General features: G+C 59.8%; 1 protein-coding gene across 1 annotated transcript in view; it reads left to right on the top strand.

Annotated features, from left to right (window-relative positions):
* Positions 1 to 1,514: 1,514 nt before the first annotated feature.
* LOC141478313 (lysine-specific demethylase 5C-like) overlaps positions 1,515 to 22,206 on the top strand; it is a gene marked incomplete at its 5' end in the record, with an annotated part of 25,313 nt that continues 4,621 nt past the window's right edge. Inside the window, 23 exon segments of the mRNA XM_074167417.1 lie at positions 1,515 to 1,653; positions 1,758 to 1,880; positions 3,422 to 3,592; positions 3,728 to 3,862; positions 5,484 to 5,607; positions 6,958 to 7,142; positions 7,235 to 7,393; positions 8,125 to 8,244; positions 8,322 to 8,480; positions 9,455 to 9,636; positions 10,518 to 10,680; positions 10,782 to 10,901; positions 12,243 to 12,437; positions 13,905 to 14,086; positions 15,916 to 16,040; positions 16,140 to 16,287; positions 17,032 to 17,039; positions 17,287 to 17,384; positions 17,495 to 17,856; positions 18,629 to 18,767; positions 19,358 to 19,537; positions 19,917 to 20,051; positions 21,524 to 22,042. Coding sequence (XP_074023518.1) covers positions 1,515 to 1,653; positions 1,758 to 1,880; positions 3,422 to 3,592; positions 3,728 to 3,862; positions 5,484 to 5,607; positions 6,958 to 7,142; positions 7,235 to 7,393; positions 8,125 to 8,244; positions 8,322 to 8,480; positions 9,455 to 9,636; positions 10,518 to 10,680; positions 10,782 to 10,901; positions 12,243 to 12,437; positions 13,905 to 14,086; positions 15,916 to 16,040; positions 16,140 to 16,287; positions 17,032 to 17,039; positions 17,287 to 17,384; positions 17,495 to 17,856; positions 18,629 to 18,767; positions 19,358 to 19,537; positions 19,917 to 20,051; positions 21,524 to 22,042 — 3,871 coding nt within the window.

Genomic DNA, 22,206 nt, shown 5'->3' with positions numbered 1-22,206 from the left:
GGTAAATACCCCCCATGGGCAAGGGGGGGGGCAAAGGGACTGAATTTTGGGGGAGGGGAGGCCTCCAGGTTCTCTCTATTCTTTGCCCCCCCCCCCTCTCCTTGTACTGGGGGGGGGGGGAGCATATTTGGCGGGGGGGGGGAAGCCCCTGTTTGTGTGTGTGTGTGTCCCCCACGCCGGGCCCTGACAACAACAACAGTGGCCAATATGGCTGCCAGCGCCCAGCCTTTGTCTGGCGAGGGGCCGGGGGGGGGGGGGACACACGACAGACCCGGCCACAGCCCCCGGCGGGGGGGGGGGTTATCCCCAAATCGCCCACCCACCCCTTAAAGCAAGGGGGGGGGCCCTGGAAATACGGGGGGAGGGGTGCTCAGCCCCCCTCTATTTGCCCCCCCCCGGTCTTAAACGATCCTGTTCCCCCTTCCCCCCCACCGTGGGGTTGTCCCCTCTTCTTCCGGGGGGGAGCACTTTGTCTCCTTTTCCATTTTGGGGGGGGGGGGGGCTCTGCTTGTATTTTTTAGATGGGGGGGTGGGGAAACAGGCTGATCCGGTCGTCTGCCTTCCCCCCCCCCCCCCCCCCCGAGGTGGTAAAGGGCTTCCGGGGAGGGCCGGGCCCGGCTGTGCTGACGTCACTGCCTCCCCCCCGACGTGTGTCTCCCCCCCCCCCCCTCCAACAACATGGGGAGTCTCCCCCCAATTTGGGGGGGGCACGTGGCCCTCTTCCCCCTTCCCCCCCCCCCCCGTTTTCCCTTGGGGTTGCTCTGTGTGTCCCACCATGGGAATTTTGGGGGGGGGGGACGACGACACACAATGTCACTGCTGACTCCTCTTCCCCCCCCCTTAATATGGGGTGCCCCCCCCCTTAACATAGGATGCCCCCCCCCAATTTGGGGGGGCACGTGGCCCTGTTTCCCCCCCCCTTCCCTTGGGGCTGCTCTATGCGTCCCCACATGGGAATTTGGGGGTGCTGTCACTTTTGACACCCCCCCCCCCATAGGAATTGGGGGGGGGAGTTCCTGCTGACACCCCCCCCAACATTGTGTGTCCCCCCCCAATTTGGGGGGCACATTGCCTTGTTCCCCCCCCCCTCCCCCCCTTGGGGTTGCTCTGTGTGTCCCCACATGGGAATTCTGGGGGGGGGACGACAATGTCACTGTTGCCTCCCCTTCTCCCCCCTTTATATGGGGTGCCCCCCCCCCCCCCAAAATTCGGGGGCTCATGGCCCTGTTTCCCCCCCCTTTCCCTTGGGGCTGCTCTTGTGTCCCCACATGGGAATTTGGCGGGGGGGGGCTGTCACTGCTGACCCCCCACATAGGAATGGGGGGAGGAAATGTCACTGCTGCCCCCCACCTTATCTTCCCAACCCCCCCCCATGGTGTCCCCCTCCAAATTTGAGGGGGCACTTGGCCCTGTTTTCCCTGCCCCCCCCCCCCCCTTTCCCTTGGGGTTGCTCTTCGTGTCCCCACGTGGGACTTTGGGGGGGCACAATGTCACTGCTGCCCCTCCCCACATAGTTGGGGGGGGGCAAATGTCCTTTCTGACCCCCCTTTTTGTGTTGTGTGTCCCCCCCCCCAGGACTGGCAGCCCCCCTTTGCCGTGGAAGTCGACAATTTCCGATTCACCCCCCGCATCCAGCGCCTCAACGAGCTGGAGGTGAGTAAAAGGTTGGGGGGACACCCCCCCATATTTCTCCCCTCTCAATGATTTTTGGGGCTCACCCCCCTTTTTTTTTTTTGTGTGTGTCATCCCCCCCCCAGGCGCAGACCCGCGTGAAGCTGAATTACCTGGACCAGATCGCCAAATTTTGGGAAATCCAAGGTTCTTCCCTCAAAATCCCCAACGTCGAGCGGCGCATCCTGGACCTGTACAGCCTCAGCAAGGTCTTGGGGGGGGGAGAGGGGGGGGGATGGATTAATGAATTTACTACAAAAATGCTCTTTTTCACTTGATTTTACAAACAAAAAAATTCCTTTTTCGCTCAATTTTACTACAAAAACGCACCACTTTTCAATTTTACCACACAACCCCCCCTTTTTCTTTCAACTTTACCAACCCCCCCTTTTTCTTTCAATTTTACCAACCCCCCCTTTTTCTTTCAACTTTACCAACCCGCCCTTAACTCAGTTTTACCACAAAACCATCCCTTTTCACTCAACTTTACCAAAAGAAACCCCATTTTTCACTCAATTTTACCACAAAAACATGCCACTTTTTCGCCCAATTTTACCTACCCCCCATTTTTCACTCAGTTTTACCAACAAAACGTCCTTCTTTGCTCAACTTCACCAACAAAACCTGCTTTTTAACTCAACTTTAACACCCCCCCCTTTTTCCTTCAACTTTACCAATCCCCCCCTTTTAAGTCAATTTTACCTCAAAAACGCCCTTTTCACTCAACTTTACCATAAGAAACCCCATTTTCCACTGAATTTTACCAAAAAACCCTCTTTGAAACTCAATTTTACCACAAAATCGCCCCTTTTTCCTTCAACTTTACCAATCCCCCCCTTTTAACTCAATTTTACCACAAAACCGCCCCTTTTTCACTCAACTTTACCGTAAGAAGCCCCATTTTCCACTGAATTTTACCAAAAAAAACCCTCTTTGAAACTCAGTTTTACCCCAAAAAACATATTTGAACTCCATTTTACCACAAAATCGCCCCTTTTTCACTCAACTTCACCAACAAAACCTGTTTTTTAACTCTGTTTTACCAAAAAAACCCGCCTTTTTCCTTCAACTTTACCAATCCCCCCCCTTTAACTCAATTTTACCACAAAAACACCCTTTTCACTTAACTTTACCATAAGAAGCCCCATTTTTCACTGAATTTTACCAAAAAAACCCTCTTTGAAACTCAGTTTTACCCCAAAAAACATCTTTGAACTCCATTTTACCACAAACCCGCCCCTTTTTCACTCAACTTTACCATAAGAAGCCCCATTTTCCACTGAATTTTACCAAAAAAACCCTCTTTGAAACTCAGTTTTACCCCAAAAAACATATTTGAACTCCGTTTTACCACAAAACCGCCCCTTTTTCACTCAACTTTACCGTAAGAAGCCCCATTTTCCACTGAATTTTACCAAAAAAACCCTCTTTGAAACTTAGTTTTACCCCAAAAAACATATTTGAACTCTGTTTTACCACAAAACCGCCCCTTTTTCACTCAACTTTACCATAAGAAGCCCCATTTTCCACTGAATTTTACCAAAAAAACCCTCTTTGAAACTCAGTTTTACCCCAAAAGATGCCCCTTTTTCGCTCACCTTTCCCAAAAGACGCTCCTTTTTCGCTCTCCTTTACCAAAAAATCCCGCCCTTTTAAACTCAGTTTTAACGAAGGGGGGGATGAATTTTGGCGGGGGGTGTCTTTAATGTGTTGGTTTTGGTTTTTTTTTTTTTTTGCCCCCCACCCCAAGGTGGTGATGGAGGAAGGGGGTTACGAAGCCATCTGTAAGGACCGGCGTTGGGCTCGGGTGGCCCAAAGGTTGGCTTATCCCTCGGGGAAGAACATCGGCTCGTTACTGCGGGCTCATTACGAGCGCATCATTTACCCCTACGAGATGTACCAGTCGGGGGCCAACCTGGCGGTGAGTAAAACGGGGTCCAAAAAAGGGAAAATTCTTTTTTTTTTTTTTTTTTTTAAATTTTTTTTTTTTTGGGGGGGGGGTTAGTTTGAGAGGGTTTTCTCAATTTTTGGGTTGTTTTGCTTTTTTTGCTTTTAGCAGTGTAACCCGCGGCCTTTCGAGAGCGAGGAGAAGGACCGGGAGTACAAGCCCCACAGCATCCCCCTCCGACAGTCCCTCCAGCCCCCCAAGTTCAACACCTACGGCCGACGGGCCAAGCGCCTGCAGCAAGAGGTAAGAGCCCCCCCAAAAACATTAATTTTACCAAAAAAAACCCCCTTTTTGCACTCTTTTACCAGAGAAACCCCCTTTTAGGCGCCCTTTTACCAAAAAAAACGCCCTTTTAGGCGCCCTTTTACCAAAAAAACGCCCTTTTACCACAGAACTCCCCCTTTTTGGCACCCTTTTACCACAGAACCCCCCCCTTTTTGGCACCCTTTTACCACAGAACCCCCCCCTTTTTGGCACCCTTTTACCACAGAACCCCCTCCTTTTTGGCGCTCTTTTGCCACAGAACCCCCCCTTTTTGGCGCTCTTTTGCCACAGAACCTCCCCTTTTTGGCGCTCTTTTGCCACAGAACCTCCCCTTTTTGGCGCTCTTTTGCCACAGAACCCTCCCTTTTTGGCGCTCTTTTGCCACAGAACCCTCCCTTTTTGGCGCCCTTTTACCACAGAACCCCCCCCTTTTTGGTGCCCTTTTACCACAGAACCCCCCCCCCCCCCCCTTTTTGGCGCCTTTTTACCTCAGAACCCCCCCTTTTTGGTGCCCTTTTACCTCAGAACTCCCCCCCCCCCCTTTTGGCACCCTTTCGCCACAGAACCCCCCCTTTTTGGCGCCCTTTTACCACAGAACCCCCCCCCTTTTTGGCACCCTTTTACCAGAGAACCCCCCCCCCTTTTTGGCGCCCTTTTACCACAGAACTCCCCCCCCTTTTTGGCGCCCTTTTACCACAGAACCCCCCCCCCTTTTTGGCGCCCTTTTACCACAGAACCCCCCCCCCTTTTTGGCGCCCTTTTACCACAGAATCCCCCCCTTTTTGGCGCCCTTTTACCACAGAACCCCCCCCCCTTTTTGGCGCCCTTTTACCACAGAATCCCCCCCTTTTTGGCGCCCTTTTACCAGAGAACCCCCCCCTTTTTGGCGCTCTTTTACCACAGACCCCCCCCCCCCCTTTTTGGCGCTCTTTTGCCACAGAACCCCCCCTTTTTGGCACTCTTTTGCCACAGAACCCCCCCTTTTTGGCGCCCTTTTACCACAGAACCCCCCCCTTTTTGGCGCCCTTTTACCACAGAACCCCCCCCTTTTTGGCGCCCTTTTACCACAGAACCCCCCCCTTTTTGGCGCTCTTTTGCCACAGAACCCCCCCTTTTCGGTGCCGTTTCACCACCAGAACCCCCCCTTTTTGGCGCCCTTTTACCACAGAACCCCCCCTTTTTGGTGCCCTTTTGCCACCAGAACCCCCCCTTTTTTGCACCTTTTTACCACCAGAACCGCCCCTTTTTCACGCCGTTTCACCACAGAAGCCCACCTTTTTCACGCCGTTTTACCACAAAAAAGCCCATTTTTCACTCCACTTTACCAAACCCCACCCCTTTTTCCCTCAACTTTACCAAAAAACCTGGCCTTTTCCTCTCAACTGTACCACAAAATGTCCATTTTTCACTCCATTTTACCACAATAACCCCATTTTTTGCTCCATTTTACCGCTACCCTCCTCCTTTTCCCCTCAACTTTACCCCCAACCCCCCCCCCCTTCTCTTCAACTTTACCACAAAAAAACCCAACACTTTCACTCAACTTTACCCCAAAACCCTCATTTTTCTCTCGATTTTACCAAAATCCCCTCCTGTGCAGCCGGAGCCCACGGAGGAGGACATCGAGAAGAACCCGGAGCTGAAGAAGCTGCAGATCTACGGGGCCGGCCCCAAAATGTTGGGGCTGGGGCTGGTGGCCAAGGACAAGGCCCTGCGCAAGAAGGGTGCGTCGCCATGGAAACGGGTTGGGGGGTGGGGCTTTTGGGGTAAAAAACCCCCAGAAACGGGGTGGGGGGGGGGGGGGGAATAAATCCAGAATTCACCATTGCGGCCGCTGCTTTTTGGGGTCGGTTCCCCAGACTTGGCTAAAATTCATGAAGGAGGCAAACGAGGGGGGGGGTTTCCCCTCTTTAAAAGGAGGGAAGGGGTTCTGCCTCCCCTCCCCCCCTTTTAACCAAAGCGACAATTAACTCTAATTAACCTTAATTCATTAATTTATTTATTTGGGTGGGGGGTGGGAACCCCAAACCCCCAAAATACCCATTTTTAGTAATAATTAGTGCTTAATCCCTTATTTTAACCACTTCTATCACTTTCTCGTTTTGATTCAAAGTCGTTAAATCCTTCAATTACTCTAACAAGGGGGGAGGGTCTATTTAAGCCTCTAATTAGTGCCCCCCCCTTCCCCCTGGTTATTGCCCATTTTTGGGCATTTTTTTGCCTCATCCAGCCACTTTTTACCCCAATTGGTTTTTTGGGCTGGAAAAGGGAAAACTTTGGGGGGGAGGGGAGGGGGGGTGTGTGTGTCTCCAGGGGGGAGGGGGGTCATGGAGGGCACCCCATAGGGACCTGTGGGACCCATAGAGACCCATGGGACCCATAGCGACCCATAGGGTGCCATAACCAACCCATAGGGTTGCATAGACCCCCCCCCCAACACCCCATAGAGCCCCATAGGACCCCCATCATGCCCCATAGGGCCCCATAACAAACCCTTGGAGCCCCATAGAACCCCCCCTAACACCCCACAGGGCCCCGTGACACCCCATAGGGTCCCATAGAACCCCCACGACACCCCATAGGGCCCCACAACCAACCCATAGGGCCCAGTAGAACACCCCTAATGCCCCATGGGGCCCCATAACCACCCATAGGGCCCCAGTAACACCCCATAAGACCCCCATGACACCTACATTGTACCTCGTAGGGCCCCCATGATGCCCCATAGGGCCCCACAACCAACCCATAGGGCCCCATAGAACCCCCACGACACCCCATAGGGCCCCACAAACAACCCATAGGGCCCTGTAGAACACCCCTGACACCCCATAGAGCCCTATAACGCCCCATAGGGCCCCAATAACACCCCATAAGACCCCCATGACACCCACATTGTACCCTGTAGGACCCACATGATGCCCCATAGGGCCCCATAGAACCCCCATGACACCCCATAGAGTCGCAATAACGCCCCATAGGACCGCTGTAACACCCCGTAACTCCCCCGTAACACCCCACAGGGGCTGGTTGTAGGGGGTGTGTGTGTCCCCGCTAATTGTTTCCTCCCCCCACAGATAAAGAGGGCCCCGAGTGCCCCCCCACGGTGGTGGTGAAGGAGGAGCCCCCGCCCCCCGAGGCCAAGCCGCCCCCCACGTCCCCCCCCTGGTACTCGGAGGGCAAAGAGGAGCTTCGCCACAGCCCTGAACCCTGCACCAAAATGACCATGCGCCTGCGCCGCAGCCACAGCAACAGCCAATTCGTGAGCGCTGGGGGGGGCACGGGAGGGGGGGAGCGAACCCACCTCGCCGTGGGGCTCAGCCCCCCAAGTGAACCCCCCCCTCTTCCCCCCAGGTGGATTCCTACGTCTGCCGCATCTGCTCGCGGGGGGACGAGGACGACAAGCTGCTGCTCTGCGACGGCTGCGACGACAACTATCACATCTTCTGCCTCCTGCCCCCCCTGCCCGAGATCCCCAAAGGCGTCTGGCGCTGCCCCAAATGCGTCATGGCGGTGAGGACCCACGGCGGGACCCATAGCGTCGCCTCGCGGCTCGCTTGTGGGGCTGGGGAGTTCCCATCTCGCCTCGGGTCCCGTCTGTCTGAGGGGTTGGGGATCCTCTGTCTCGTGTCATGTCCTGGATATCTGTGGGGCTGGGGACCCCCAACTTGTGGCCTGTCCTATCTGTGGGGCTGGGGACCCCTATCTGTGGGGCTGGGGACTCTGATGTCACGTCTGTGGGGCCAGATATCCCCATCTCCTGTTCCATCTATGGCCTTGATGACCCCCGTTTCTCATCTGTGGGGCTGGGGCTGGCCCTACCCCATCTATGGGGCTGGAGACCCCCATCTGTGACATCTGTGGGGCCAGGGACCCGCATCTGTGGGGCTGGGGACCCCTGACTCGATATCTTATCTCATCTGTGGGGCTGGGAACCCCCCATCTTCTATCCCATCTGTGGCTTTAATGACCACCGTTTCCCATCTGTGGAGCTGGGGACCCCCACCTCAACACCCTACCCCATCTGTGGGGCTGGAGATCCCCATCTATGGGGCTGAGGACCCCCATCTGTGGGGCTGGGGACCCTTGTGTCACATCTGTGGAGCCGGATACCCCCGTCTTCTATCCCATCTATGGCCTTAGTGACCTCCGTTTTGCATCTGTGGGGCTGGGGCTGACTCTATCCTATTTGTGGGGCTGGACCTCCCCCCTACCCTGACCCACATTCTCCCCCTGCCCCATAGGAATGCAAACGCCCCCCGGAAGCTTTCGGCTTCGAGCAGGCCACGCGGGAGTACACCCTGCAGAGCTTCGGGGAGATGGCCGACTCCTTCAAAGCCGATTATTTCAACATGCCTGTCCACGTGAGTGCCCCCCGAACCCCCCGGCGACCCACAGCCGCCCCATAAGTCCCCTAAAAAGTGGGGGTTTCGCCCCATAGATGGTGCCCACGGAGCTGGTGGAGAAGGAGTTCTGGCGGCTGGTGAACAGCATCGAGGAGGATGTGACGGTGGAGTACGGGGCCGACATCCACTCCAAGGAGTTCGGCAGCGGCTTCCCCATCAGCGACGGCAAAAGGAAGCTCTCGCCGGAGGAGGAGGTGAGGAAGATGTGGGGCTGCCCCATAGATTTTTCTCACTCCTCCCCCTCCCTGCCTCCCACACCTAAGTTGGGGGGAAAACGCCCACCCTATAGATTGCCACCGCCTCAACTTGGGGGGGAAAGTGCTGCCCCTGGAGCTGTCTCCTATGATGGAACCCAAATAACTGCCCCATAGATGCCCCCTCAACGCCCCATAGAGACCTGTAACACCCCATAGGGCCCCAGTAGCACCCCATAACTCCCCATGACACCCCATAGCGCCCCCTAAACTCCCCGTAGGACCCCCATGATGCCCCATAGGGACCCATGATGCCCCATAGGGCCCCGTAACACCCCATAGGACCCCCGTGAAGCCCCATAGGGCCCCATAACCAACCCATAGAGCCCCAATAACGCCCTGTAGGGCCCCACAGCCAACCCATAGAGACCTGTAACACCCCATAGGACCCCCATAACACTCCATAGGGCCCCATATCCAACCCGTAGAGCCCCAGTAACTTCCCATAACTCCCCACGGAGAAGGGGCCCGGTGGCCGTGACAATGAGGGATCTGGAGGCCCCCCCCCGGATTCTTGTCCCACCCCCCCCCGGGTGACCCTAAAAAGGCTCCAAAAGGTCCCTCCCCACCCCCGGAACCCCAAAATGAGGAAAAACTTCTCGATTTTGGGGGTCCCAGAGCCCTGGAAGGGGGCCGCCTGGGGGGAGTTGTGGAGTCTCCATCTCTGGGGACCCCTAAAATCCCGTCCCCCCCCCCCATGAGTGGCTCCAAAAGGTCCCTCCTGCTCCCCAGAACCCCAAAATGAGGAAAAACTTCTTAATTTTGGAAGAAGGTTTTGGCGTCTCCTGCTCTGGAGACCTTCAACCCCCACCCCTGCCCCGGGTGACCCCAAAGGTCCCTCCCGACCGCTCTCAAAGCCACCGGGGGTGGGGGGTGACAATGTCCTTTTTTTTTGTGTGTTCCCCCCCCCCAAGGAATACGCGGGCAGCGGCTGGAACCTGAACGTGATGCCGGTGCTGAAGCAGTCGGTGCTTTGTCACATCAACGCCGACATCTCGGGGATGAAGGTGCCCTGGCTCTACGTGGGGATGGTCTTCTCCGCCTTCTGCTGGCACATCGAGGACCACTGGAGCTACTCCATCAACTACCTCCACTGGTGGGGGGCTCGGGGTTGGGGGGGGGGGGTGTTTTGGGGGGGGTTTGGGGAGGGAGGGATGGGGTCCCCCCACCTAGAGACAAGGAGACAATGAAGTTATGGGGCTGGAGAAGGTTCTTGGGGTGCTCCTGACCCGGTCCCACCGCGTAGAGATGAGTTAAAGATGGGTTATGGGGCTGGAGAAGGTTCTTGGGGTGCTCCTGACCCCCCAGGTTCAAGTTCACGATGGGTTATGGGGCTGGAGAAGGTTCTTGGGGTGCTCCTGACCCCCCAGGTTCAAGTTCATGATGGGTTATGGGGCTGGAGAAGGTTCTTGGGGTGTCTCTGACCTGGTCCCACCACCCAGAGATGAGTTAGAGATGGGTTATGGGACTGGAGGAGGGTTTTGGGGGGCTACAACCCCCTAAGGACAAGCAGAAGATGAGGTTATGGGGCTGGAGAAGGTTTTGGGGTACCCCTAAGGTGGGGTAGGATGGATTTTGGGGTGCCCCTGACCCCGTGACCCCCCCCCCTTTACCCCCCCAGGGGTGACCCCAAGACCAGGAATAGGGGTTTTGTTGTCCCCCCAATCCCGTATTCCCCAGAATTGAGCCCAAATCATGGTGTGGGGTGGGAGGAGGTTTTGGGGTACCCCCACCCCGTGGGTGGTAGGATTTTTGGGGTGACCCCTGACCCTGTGACCCCCTCTTTTCTCCCCCCCCAGGGGCGAGCCCAAGATGTAGTACGGGGTGGGAGGGTGGTTTTTGGGGTGCCCTGACCCCGTCTCCCCTGGGGTTGAGCCCAAATCATGGTGCGGGGCGGGAGGAGGTTTTGGGGTGCCCCCACCCCGTGGGTGATAGGATTTTTGGGGTGACCCCCCCCCCCTTTTTTCCCCCCCCCAGGGGCGAGCCCAAGACGTGGTACGGGGTGCCCTCCTTCGCGGCCGAGCACCTGGAGGAGGTGATGAAGAAGCTGACGCCGGAGCTTTTCGAGAGCCAGCCCGACCTGCTGCACCAGCTCGTCACCCTCATGAACCCCAACACCCTCATGGCCCACGGCGTCCCCGTGAGTATCGGGGTGTCCCCGTGTCCCGTCCCCCCCCCAAAAAAAAAAAACAAAACCACCCCAACCCCTTTTCTCACCCCTTTTCACCCCAAATTTCCCAGGTGGTGCGGACCAATCAGTGCGCGGGGGAGTTCGTCATCACCTTCCCCAGGGCCTATCACAGCGGCTTCAACCAGGGCTACAACTTCGCCGAGGCCGTTAATTTCTGCACCGCTGATTGGGTGAGAGCCCCGCCCCCTGCCCCGCCCCCCCCGAAAACAAGGTTTGGGGGGAGGGGGGACACGGGACACCCCCAAAAAAGTCTGAAGTTTAGGGTTGGGAAAGGCTCCTCCGGGGGAGTTTGGGGGGGGGGGGGGGAGGGGAGGGGGAATGAGTCGGGGGCCGTGATTGGAGGAGAGAGTGGCTGTGATTGGAGGAACAGCTGGCTGCGATTGGACACTGATTGGAGGAGGAGGAGGGGAGTTGGGGGCCGTGATTGGAGGAGGAGTGAATAGCCGTGATTGGAGGAGGAGGGAGTAGCCGTGATTGGAGGAGGAGGAGTGAGTCAGGGGCCATGATTGGAGGAGTGAATGGTCGTGATTGGAGGAGGAGGGAGTCAGGGGCCGTGATTGGAGGAGGAGGGAGTAGCTGTGATTGGAGGAGGAGGGAGTAGCTGTGATTGGAGGAGGAGGAGGGAGTCGGGGGCTGTGATTGGGGGAGTGAATGGCCGTGATTGGAGGAGGAGGGAGTCAGGGGCTGTGATTAGAGGCGGGAGTAACAGTGATTGGAGGAGGAGGGGAGTCAGGGGCCGTGATTGGAGGAGGGAGTAGCTGTGATTGGAGGAGGAGGGGAGTCGGGGGCCGTGATTGGAGGAGGAGGGAGTAGCTGTGATTGGAGGAGGAGGGGAGTCGGGGGCCGTGATTGGAGGAGGAGGGAGTAGCTGTGATTGGAGGAGGAGGGGAGTCAGGGGCCGTGATTGGAGGAGGAGGGAGTAGCTGTGATTGGAGGAGGAGGGGAGTCAGGGGCCGTGATTGGAGGAGGAGGGAGTAGCCGTGATTGGAGGAGGAGGGAGTAGCTGTGATTGGAGGAGGAGGGAGTAGCTGTGATTGGAGGAGGAGGGGAGTCGGGGGCCGTGATTGGAGGAGGAGGGAGTAGCCGTGATTGGAGGAGGAGGGAGTAGCTGTGATTGGAGGAGGAGGGAGTCGGGGGGCCGTGCTTGGAGGAGTGAATAGCTGTGATTGGAGGAGGTGGGAGGGGGGGGGCCGTGATTGGGGGAGTGAATGGCTGTGATTGGAGGCAGGAGTCAGGGGGCTGCGATTGGTGGAGTGAGTGGCTGTGATTTCCCGCCTCCCTCCCCACCTCACCCCCCCCACCCCTTTAACCCTTCGCTCCCCTCCCTCCTCCCTCCCAGCCTGACTTCCCCACCTTCCTCGTCTCCCCCTTAAAATCGGTTCGGGGCCCCTTTTTAGCGCCCCCACCCCCCAAATTGCAGGGGGGGGTGTGTAAGTGTGTGTGTGTGCGCGGGTGTGTGGGGGGGGTGGGTCCCTTTTCTAAACCCCCCCCCCCCCTCCTCCTCCCCGTAGCTACCGGCGGGCCGTCAGTGCATCGAGCATTACCGGCGGCTGCGGCGTTACTGCGTCTTCTCCCACGAGGAGCTGATCTGCAAGATGGCCGCCAGCCCCGAGAAGCTGGACCTCAACCTGGCGGCCGCCGTCCACAAGGAGATGTTCGTCCTGGTGCAGGAGGAGCGCAAGCTCCGCAAGGCCCTGCTGGAGAAGGTGGGGAACCCCCTCCCCCATAAAAAAAAAAAAAAATCCCGGGGGGGGGGTGGGTTCCAGGGTTTTTTTTTCCTGGTTCAGGGGAAAATGGCGGGAATTAAAGGGGGAAGGGGTTTCTGGGGGGGGTTAAGGCGTTTTTTGCCCCATTTCAAAATACCACGGAGGCAGAAAATTAGAGAGGAGGGGGCCGTGGGGGGGGGTAATGGGGAGGGTTAAGGGTTTTTTCTCCCGGGGGGGGTCAAAGAGGGGCTGGGAGGGGGGTTTCCAGGGTTTTTTTCCTGGTTCAGGAGAAAACAGCGGGAATTAAAGGGGGAAGGGGTTTCGGGGGGGGTTTTAAGGCATTTTTTGCCCCATTTCAAAATACCACGGAGGCAGAAATTAGAGAGGAGGGGGCCGTGGGGGGGCGTAACGGGGAGGGTTAAGGGTTTTTCTCCCGGGGGGGGTCACAGAGGGGGCTGGGAGGGGGTTTCCAGGGTTTTTTTTCCTGGTTCAGGAGAAAACGGCGGGAATTAAAGGGGGAAGGGGTTTCTGGGGGGGGTTAAGGCGTTTTTTGCCCCATTTCAAAATACCACGGAGGCAGAAATTAGAGAGGAGGGGGGCCGTGGGGGAGGGGTAACGGGTAACGGGGAGGGTTAAGGGTTTTTCTCCCGGGGGGGGTCAAAGAGGGGCTGGGGGGGGGGTTTCCAGGGTTTTTTTCCTGGTTCAGGAGAAAACAGCGGGAATTAAAGGGGGAAGGGGTTTCTGGGGGGGGGGGGGTTAAGGCATTTTTTGCCCCATTTCAAAATACCACAGAGGCAGAAATTAAAGGGGAGGGGGCCGTGGGGGGGGGTAACGGGGAGGGTTAAGGGTTTTTCTCCCGGGGGGGGTCAAAGAGGGGCTGGGAGGGGGTTTCCAGGGTTTTTTTCCTGGTTCAGGAGAAAACAGCGGGAATTAAAGGGGGAAGGGGTTTCGGGGGGGGTTTTAAGGCATTTTTTGCCCCATTTCAAAATACCACGGAGGCAGAAATTAGAGAGGAGGGGGCCGTGGGGGGGCGTAACGGGGAGGGTTAAGGGTTTTTCTCCCAGGGGGGGTCAAAGAGGGGTTGAGGGGGGGTTCCAGAGTTTTTTTTTATTGCTTCAGGGGAAAAGGGAAGCGGGAATTAAAGGGGAAAGTTTGGGGAGGGGGGGTGTTTAAGGGGTTTTGGAGGTTGATTGGGGGCGTTTCAAGGGTTTTTCTCCTGGGGGGGGTCACAGAGGGGTTGAAAGGGGGGGGGGGGGTTAAGGGTTTTTTTTTTTCTCGGGGAGGGGTCACAGTGGGGTTGAGGGGGTGGTTTCCAGGTTTGTTTTTTTTCCTGGGTTGGGGGAAAACAGAGGCGGAAATTAAAGGGGAAGGTTGATGGGTGTGGGGGGGGGGGGGTGTAAGGGATTTTTGGGCCTGATGGGGGGGGGGGCTAATGGTTTTTTTCGTGTGTGTCCCCCCCCCCGGTAGGGTATCACGGAGGCAGAACGGGAGGCCTTCGAGCTGCTGCCGGATGACGAGCGTCAGTGCGACAAGTGCAAGACGACGTGTTTCCTCTCGGCCTTGGCCTGTTACGACTGTCCCCAGGGGCTCGTCTGCCTCTACCACATGGACGACCTCTGCAAATGCCCCCCCAGCAAGCACTACCTCCGGTAAAACTTGGGGGGGGGGGACACACATGCACACCCACACCCCCGTGTTTAAGGTGGGGAGGGGGGGGGGGTGTGTGTGTGTATGGAGTTTGGGGGTCCTGCCCCTCCCCAAATCCCTTCTTCCCCCTTCCTGATGCCCCAAACCCCCTTCCTGTGCCCTCAAAATGCAACCTCATCCCTTTCTGCCCCCCCAAATTATTCCTGCCCCCCCAACCCCCTTCTTTTTCCCCCCCAATCCCCCTTCTTTTTCCCCCCAAACCCCTTTTCTTTTTCCCCCAAACCCTTTTCTTTTCCCCCCCCAAACCCTTTCTACCCCCTAAAACCCCTTCTTGCCCCCCAAAAAAAACCCTTCCCCCAAAAAAAAACCCCTTCCTGTCCCCCCAAAACCCCTTCCTGTCCCCCCCAAACCCCCTTTTCCCCCCCCCAAACCCCTTCCTGCCCCCCTAAAAACCCCATTTTCCCCCCGACCCCCTTTCTGCCCCCCCAAAATAACCCTTTCTTCCCTGTACCCCCTTCCTGCCCCCCCCAAATCCCCTTCCCCCCCAAACTCTGTTCCTGCCCCCCAAACCCTCTTCTTTTTCCCCCCAAACCCCTTTCTACCCCCTAAAACCCCTTCCTGCCCCCCCCAAAAAAACCCTTCCCCCCAAAAACCCTTCTTGACCCCCTCAAACTATTTCTCACCCCCCCAAAAACCCCCTCCTGCCCCCCAAAACCCCTTCCTGTCCCTCCCAAACCCCCTTTTCCCCCACAAACTCCCTGCCCCCCAAAACCCCTTCGTGTCCCCCCAAAAAAAACACCTTCCCCTCAAAAAAACCCTTCTTGACCCCCCCAAACTATTTCTCACCCCCCCAAAAACCCCTTCCTGTCCCCCCCCAACCCCCTTTTCCCCCTCAAACTCCCTTCCTGCCCCCAAAACCCCTTCCTGGCCCCCCAAAAAACCACCTTCCCCTCAAAAAAACCCTTCTTGACCCCCCCAAACTATTTCTCACCCCCCCAAAAACCCCTTCCTGTCCCCCCCAAACCCCCTTTTCCCCCACAAACTCCTGCCCCCCAAAACCCCTTCCTGTCCCCCCAAAAAACCACCTTCCCCTCAAAAAAAACCCTTCTTGACCCCCTCAAACTATTTCTCACCCCCCCAAAAACCCCCTCCTGCCCCCCAAAACCCCTTCCTGTCCCTCCCAAACCCCCTTTTCCCCCACAAACTCCCTGCCCCCCAAAACCCCTTCCTGTCCCCCCAAAAAAACACCTTCCCCTCAAAAAACCCCTTCTTGACCCCCCAAAAACCCCCTCCTGCCCCCCAAAACCCCTTCCTGTCCCCCCCAAACCCCCTTTTCCCCCTCAAACTCCCTTCCTGCCCCCCAAAACCCCTTCCTGGCCCCCCAAAAAACCACCTTCCCCTCAAAAAAAACCCTTCTTGACCCCCCCAAACTATTTCTCACCCCCCCCAAAAACCCCTTCCTGTCCCCCCCAAACCCCCTTTTCCCCCACAAACTCCCTTCCTGCCCCCCAAAACCCCTTCCTGTCCCCCCAAAAAACCACCTTCCCCTCAAAAAAAACCCTTCTTGACCCCCCCAAACTATTTCTCACCCCCCAAAAACCCCCTCCTGCCCCCCAAAACCCCTTCCTGTCCCCCCCAAACCCCCTTTTCCCCCCCAAACTCCCTTCCTGCCCCCCAAAACCTCTTCCCGTCCCCACACAAAAAACCTTTTTTCCCCCCGAACCCCCCTTTTTTTTTCCCAAAAATGCATTGTGCCCCCCCCAACCCCTTCCTGTCCCCCCCAAACCCCTTCCTGACCCCCCCCTGCGCCCCTTTTTGCCCCCCCCCCCAGGTACCGCTACACGCTGGACGAGCTGCCGGCCATGCTGCACAAACTGAAGGTCCGGGCCGAGTCCTTCGACACTTGGGCCAACAAAGTGCGGGTGGCCCTGGAGCTGGAGGACGGGCGGAAGCGCAGTGAGTCCCCCGGGGGGGCTAGGGGTTATTTGGGGTGCCCGGAGGGCGGGTTTTGGGGTGCAGGCCTGACCCCGGTTGGGGGGGGGGGTTTATTCCCAGCGCTGGAGGAGCTGCGGGCGCTGGAGTCGGAGGCGCGAGAGAGGAAATTCCCCGAGAACGAGCTGCTCCATCGGCTGAAGGGCGTCCTGGGGGAGGCTGAGCGCTGCGTCTGCGAGGCCCTGGGGCTCATCAGCGCCCAGGAGACGGGGTGAGTGTCACCCGCTGTCACCCCGTCACCCACCCTATCACCCCACGGTGTCCCCAACCCTGTCCCGGTGTCACCCGCCTTGTCCCTGTGTCCCCCTCTCATCCCTGTCCCTGTGTCTGTCTCTCATCCCCGTCCCATCCCATCCCAAGGCCCTGGAGCTCATCAGCGCCCAGGGGACGGGGTGTCACCCGCAGTGTCACCCTGTCACCCACCCTGTCACCCCACGGTGTCCCCAACCCTGTCCCGGTGTCACCCACCTTGTCCCTGTGTCCCTCTCTCATCCCTGTCCTTGTGTCTGTCTCTCATCCCCGTCCCATCCCGAGGCCCTGGAGCTCATCAGCGCCCAGGAGACGGGGTGTCACCCGGTGTCACCCGCAGTGTCACCCTGTCACCCACCCTGTCACCCCACGGTGTCCCCCACCTTGTCCCGGTGTCACCCGCCTTGTCCCTGTGTCCCCCTCTCATCCCTGTCCCTGTGTCCGTCTCTCATCCCCGTCCCATCCCATCCCGAGGCCCTGGAGCTCATCAGCGCCCAGGAGATGGGGTGTCACCCGGTGTCACTCGCAGTGTCACCCTGTCACCCACCCTGTCATCCCACGGTGTCCCCAACCCTGTCCCGGTGTCCCCCATGTCCCCCACAGACCCCAGCCCCCCCCCCACTGTGTCCCCTTCCCTCACAGACCTTGTCCCTCCATGTTCCCCCCATGTCGCCCCCGTCCTCTCCTGTGTCCCCGTGTCCCCCAGCCCCCCCCGTCTCCCCCCTCCGTCACCCGTGTCCCCCCCCCGTCCCTCGTGTCCTCCTGTGTCGTCCCCTGTGCCCCCCAGCCCCCCGGTCCCCCCCCATGTCCCCTGTCCCCCCCCAGCCCGCAGTGTCCCCACCCTGTCCCTGTGTCCCCCCACGTCCCCTGTGCCTCCCTGTCCCTGTGTCCCCCCACATCCCCCAGCCCCCCCCCTCAGTGACACGTGTGTGTGTGTGTCCCCCCCTCTCCCCAAACGCAGGTGTCCCCCCCCCCTCGCTGACGCTGGAGGAGCTCCGGGCCTTCCTGGCCCAGATGACCCAGTTGCCCTGCGTCATCCACCAGATCGGGGAGGTCCAGGTGAGCCGGGAATGGGGGGAGGGACACGGTGGGGGCCCCCCCCACCCCTTCCATGGTGTCCCCACTTTGTCCCCAACCCTGTGTCGTGTGTGTCCCCCCCCCAACTTCAGGCTCTGCTGGAGCGAGTGGAAGCCTTTCAGGAGGAAGCACGAGCCGCCCTGGACTCCGTCCCCCCCCCGGGGCCGGGGATTTTGAGGGGACTACTGGAAAAGGGGGCGCGTTTAGGGGTGGAGGTCCCCGAGGGCCGGCGATTGGAAGGTCAACTGGCCCAGGCCACCTGGTTGGAGGAGGTGACGGCCACCCTGAGGTCCCCGAGGGTCCCTGTCCCCCTCCCCGTCATGCGGGGGCTGATGGGGGCCGGCAGGACGGTGGCCACCAGCCCCGCCGTGGAGGCGGCCATGGGCGAGTTACAGGAGCTGCTGACCATCGCCCAGCGCTGGGAGGAGAAGGCCCAGATGTGCCTGGAGGCCAGGTCAGGGAGGGGCTGGACCCACACGTGTGGGGCTGGACCCACATATATAGGGCAGACCCACACATCTGCGGGAGGGAGGGGGCTGGGGGGGGTCCTAAGGGGCTGACTATTGCCCAGCGCTGGGAGGAGAAGGCCCAGATGTGGCTGGAGGCCAGGTCAGGGAGGGGCTGGACCCACACGTGTGGGGCTGGACCCATATATATAGGGCAGACCCACACATCCCGGGGGGGGAAAGAGGTTGGGAGGGGGTCCGTAGGGGTTGGGGATCTGTAGGGACTGAGAGGAGAAAACCCAGATGTGGCTGGAGGTCAGGTCAGGGGGGCTGGACCCACACGTGTGGGGCTGGACCCACATCTATGGGGCAGACCCACACATCCCGGGGGGGGAAAGAGGTTGGGAGGGGGTCCGTAGGGGTTGGGGATCTGTAGGGACTGAGAGGAGAAAACCCAGATGTGGCTGGAGGTCAGGTCAGGGGGGCTGGACCCACACGTGTGGGGCTGGACCCACATATATGGGGCAGACCCACACATCTGCGGGGGGGAGGGGGCCGGGGGGGGTCCTCAGGGGCTGACCATCACCCAGCGCTGGGAGGAGAAGGCCCAGATGTGGCTGGAGGCCAGGTCAGGGAGGGGCTGGACCCACATGTGTGGGGCTGGACCCACATATATAGGGCAGACCCACACATCCCGGGGGGGGAAAGAGGATCTTGGGGGGGGGGTGTCTCTGGAGTCTGGGGGGGGGTCCCTGACCTGTCTGTCCCCCCCCCCCGCAGGCAGAAGCACCCCCCGGCCACCCTGGCCGCCATCATCAAAGAGGCCGAGAACATCCCGGTGGCTCTTCCCAACATCCAGGCTCTGGGGGAGGCTCTGGCCAAGGCCCGGGCCTGGATCGCCGACGTGGAGGAGATCCAGGTGCGCCCCATAGCGCCCCACAGCGCCCCATAGCATCCCACACCCCCCAGCACCCCACACCCCCCCAACTTCCAGGCGCTGGGGGATCCATCCCACCTGGATCACTGATATCGAAGGGATCCAGGTGTGCCCCATAGCGCCCCACATCCCCCCCCCCCCCCATTGCCCCACAGCGGGGCTCTGAACCCCCACATTCCCCCCATCTTCCCCCCCACATTCCCCCCCACATTCCCCCCCATCCTGCCCCCCCACATTCCCCCCCACATTCCCCCCCATCCCGCCCCACATTCCCCCCCATCTCACCCCCCATCCCTCCCCACATCCCCCCATTCCCCCCATCCAGCCCCACATCCCTCTCCACATCCCCCCATTCCCCCCATCTCACCCCCCATCTCACCCCCCATCTCACCCCCCATCTCACCCCCCATCTCACCCCCCATCTCACCCCATATCCCCTCTGATCCAGGTCAGCTCCTCGCCCCCTTTCTCCCCACAGAAGGGCTCTGAACCCCCCCCATTCCACTCCCCAGTTTCTCCCACACCCCCCCCCCCATCTCCCCCATCTCACCCCCGGCCCCTCTGCCCCACAGAACGGGGACCACTACCCTTGCCTGGATGACCTGGAGGGGCTGGTGGCCGTGGGGCGGGACCTGCCGGTGCGGCTGGAGGAGCTGCGGCAGCTGGAGCTGCAGGTCGGGACCGCGCACTCCTGGAGGGACAAGGCCTCCCGCACCTTCCTCAAGAAAAACTCCTGCTACACCCTCCTGGAGGTGCGTCTGGGGCCGCCCCATAGCTTGGGGGGCTGCCCCATAGCTCTAGGCGGGGGGTAAAGGGGCTGGGAGCTGCCCCACTGTAACACAGGGTGGGATAAAGGGGCTGCCTCCCGTGTTTCTAGCGACTATTAAGGGTCTATTAAGCTGCCCCACATATCTCTAGGAGTTATGGGGCTGCCCTATAGCTTGGGGGGCTGCCCCATAGCTTGAGGAGGGGGGTAAAGGGGCTGGGGGCTTCATCCCATAGGTCTAGGAGGGGGTAAAGGGGCTGCTTCCCATGTCTCTAGGGGGTGATAAAGGGGCTGGGGGCTGCCCCCAGTATTTTTAGGGGGGGGTCTGTGGGGCTGCCCCACACATCTCTAGGGCTGCCCCCCAGGTGCTTTGTCCTTGCGCTGACGCCGGCTCCGGGAGCAGCAAAAGGCTCAAGTGGCGGCAGGAGCCGGGGCTTTATAAACTGGACACCGAGAGTCTGGGGCTGTCGGCACAGGACCTGCGCGACCCCGGCGCCGTGGTGAGCTGTGGGGCTGCCCCACATCCCCCCCTGTGCCCCACATCCCCCCACACATCCCCCCTGTGCCCCACATCCCCCCACACCACATCCTCCCACACCACATCCCCGGTGGTGTGGTGAGCAAAGGTTTATTGGGGTGGGGGTCTGTGGGGCACCCCACATCTCCCCCAATCCGGGTCAGCCCTGCACCCCACATTTTCCGTGGGGGGGGGGGGGGGGGCTCTTAACCTCCCCCCTCATCCACCCCCCTAACCCCACACCCCTTCCACCCCACATTTCCCCCCCCCTTCCCCCTATTTCCCCCATCTGACCTCCATTCCCCCCATCCTGACCCTCTTTGCCCCCCATTTCCCCCCCTACCCCTCTTCCCCCCGATTCCCGTCTCCCCCCATCCCACCCCACATCCCCCCCATCTGACTCCCGTTTCCTCCTCTTCCCCCCCCTTTTTTCCCCCTTCTTCCCCCCCTTTCTTTCTCCCCCCCCTTTCTTTCTCCCCCCCCTTTCTTTCTCCCCCCCCTTTCTTCTCCCCCCCCTTTCTTTCTCCCCCCCCTTTCTTTCTCCCCCCCCTTTCTTTCTCCCCCCCCTTTCTTTCTCCCCCCCCTTTCTTTCTCCCCCCCCCTTTCTTTCTTCCCCCCCCTTTCTTTCTCCCCCCCCTTTCTTTCTCCCCCCCCTTCTTTCTTCCCCCCCCTTTCTTTCTTCCCCCCCCTTTCTTTCTTCCCCCCCCTTTCTTTCTTCCCCCCCCTTTCTTTCTTCCCCCCCCTTTCTTTCTTCCCCCCCCTTTCTTTCTTCCCCCCCCTTTCTTTCTTCCCCCCCCTTTCTTTCTTCCCCCCCCTTTCTTTCTTCCCCCCCCTTTCTTTCTTCCCCCCCCTTTCTTTCTTCCCCCCCCCTTTCTTTCTTCCCCCCCTTTCTTCCCCCCCTTTCTTCCCCCCCCTTTCTTCCCCCCCCTTTCTTCCCCCCCCTTTCTTCCCCCCCCTTTCTTCCCCCCCCTTTCTTCCCCCCCCCTTTCTTCCCCCCCCCTTTCTTCCCCCCCCCTTTCTTCCCCCCCCCTTTCTTCCCCCCCCTTTCTTCCCCCCCCCTTCTTCCCCCCCCCTTTCTTCCCCCCCCCTTTCTTCCCCCCCCCCTTCTTCCGCCCCCCTTTCTTCCCCCCCTTCCCCCTCTGACCTCCCTTCCCTCCATTTCCCCCTCCCTTTTCCCCCCATTCCACCCCTCCCCCCCTTATTTCCCCCCCATTCCACCCCTCCCCCCCTTATTTCCCCCCCCTTATTTCCCCCCCCTTATTTCCCCCCCCTTATTTCCCCCCCCCTTATTTCCCCCCGACCCCTGTTTCCCCCCCCCTTTTCCCCGTTTTCCCCCCTTCTGACCCCTGTTTCCCCCCCTCCTTTTCCCCGTTTTCCCCCCATTTCCCCCCTCTGACCCCCCCTTCTCCCCGTTTCCCCCCCCTCTGACCCCCGTTTCCCCCCCCTCTCCCCCAGCTGGTGGCCTTCAAGGACGGGGAGCAGAAGGAGAAGGAGGGGATGCTGCGCCTGCGTCGCGCCAACTCCCAAAAGCCCACCCCCCCTTTGGCGGGTCCCGGCCCCCCCTCCTGCGTCTGCGGCCACCCCCCGACCCCCGCCATGCTGCAGTGCCAGCTCTGCCGCGACTGGTTCCACTCCTCCTGCGTCCAGTGGCCGCGCCTGGGCAACCAGAAGCCCTCCCCGGCCTGGTGGGAGTGGGAGGCCAAGTTCCTCTGCCCCCTTTGCCAACGTTCCCGCCGGCCGCGCCTGGAGACCATCCTGGCCCTGCTGGTGGCCCTCCAGAAGCTGCCCGTCAGGTTGCCCGAGGGGGAGGCCCTTCAGTGTCTGACGGAGCGAGCCATCACCTGGCAGGATCGGGCCCGGAGGCTACTGGCCACCCCCGAAGTAGCCGCCCCCTTAGAAAGATTGGGGACGGTCCGGCAAAGGATGGTGGGGGACGGGGCCGGGGCGCTGAGGGAGGCCAACGAGCAGATCAAGGTACTTGGGTAGGGGTTGGGGGGGGATCAGTGGGGCGGGATGTGGGGCTGGAGGGGTGGTGGGGGATCAGTGGGGCAGGATGTGGGGCTGGAGGGGTGGGGGGGGGCTGGATGAGGGGCTGGAGGGGTGGGGGGGGCTGGATGTGGGGTTGGAGGGAAGGTATT

The sequence above is a fragment of the Numenius arquata genome, unplaced genomic scaffold (genome assembly GCF_964106895.1).
Source record: "Numenius arquata unplaced genomic scaffold, bNumArq3.hap1.1 HAP1_SCAFFOLD_957, whole genome shotgun sequence".
NCBI classification, from domain to species: domain Eukaryota; kingdom Metazoa; phylum Chordata; class Aves; order Charadriiformes; family Scolopacidae; genus Numenius; species Numenius arquata.
The sequence above is the reverse complement of the archived record's forward strand: the minus strand, read 5'-3'. Positions and strand labels throughout refer to the sequence as shown.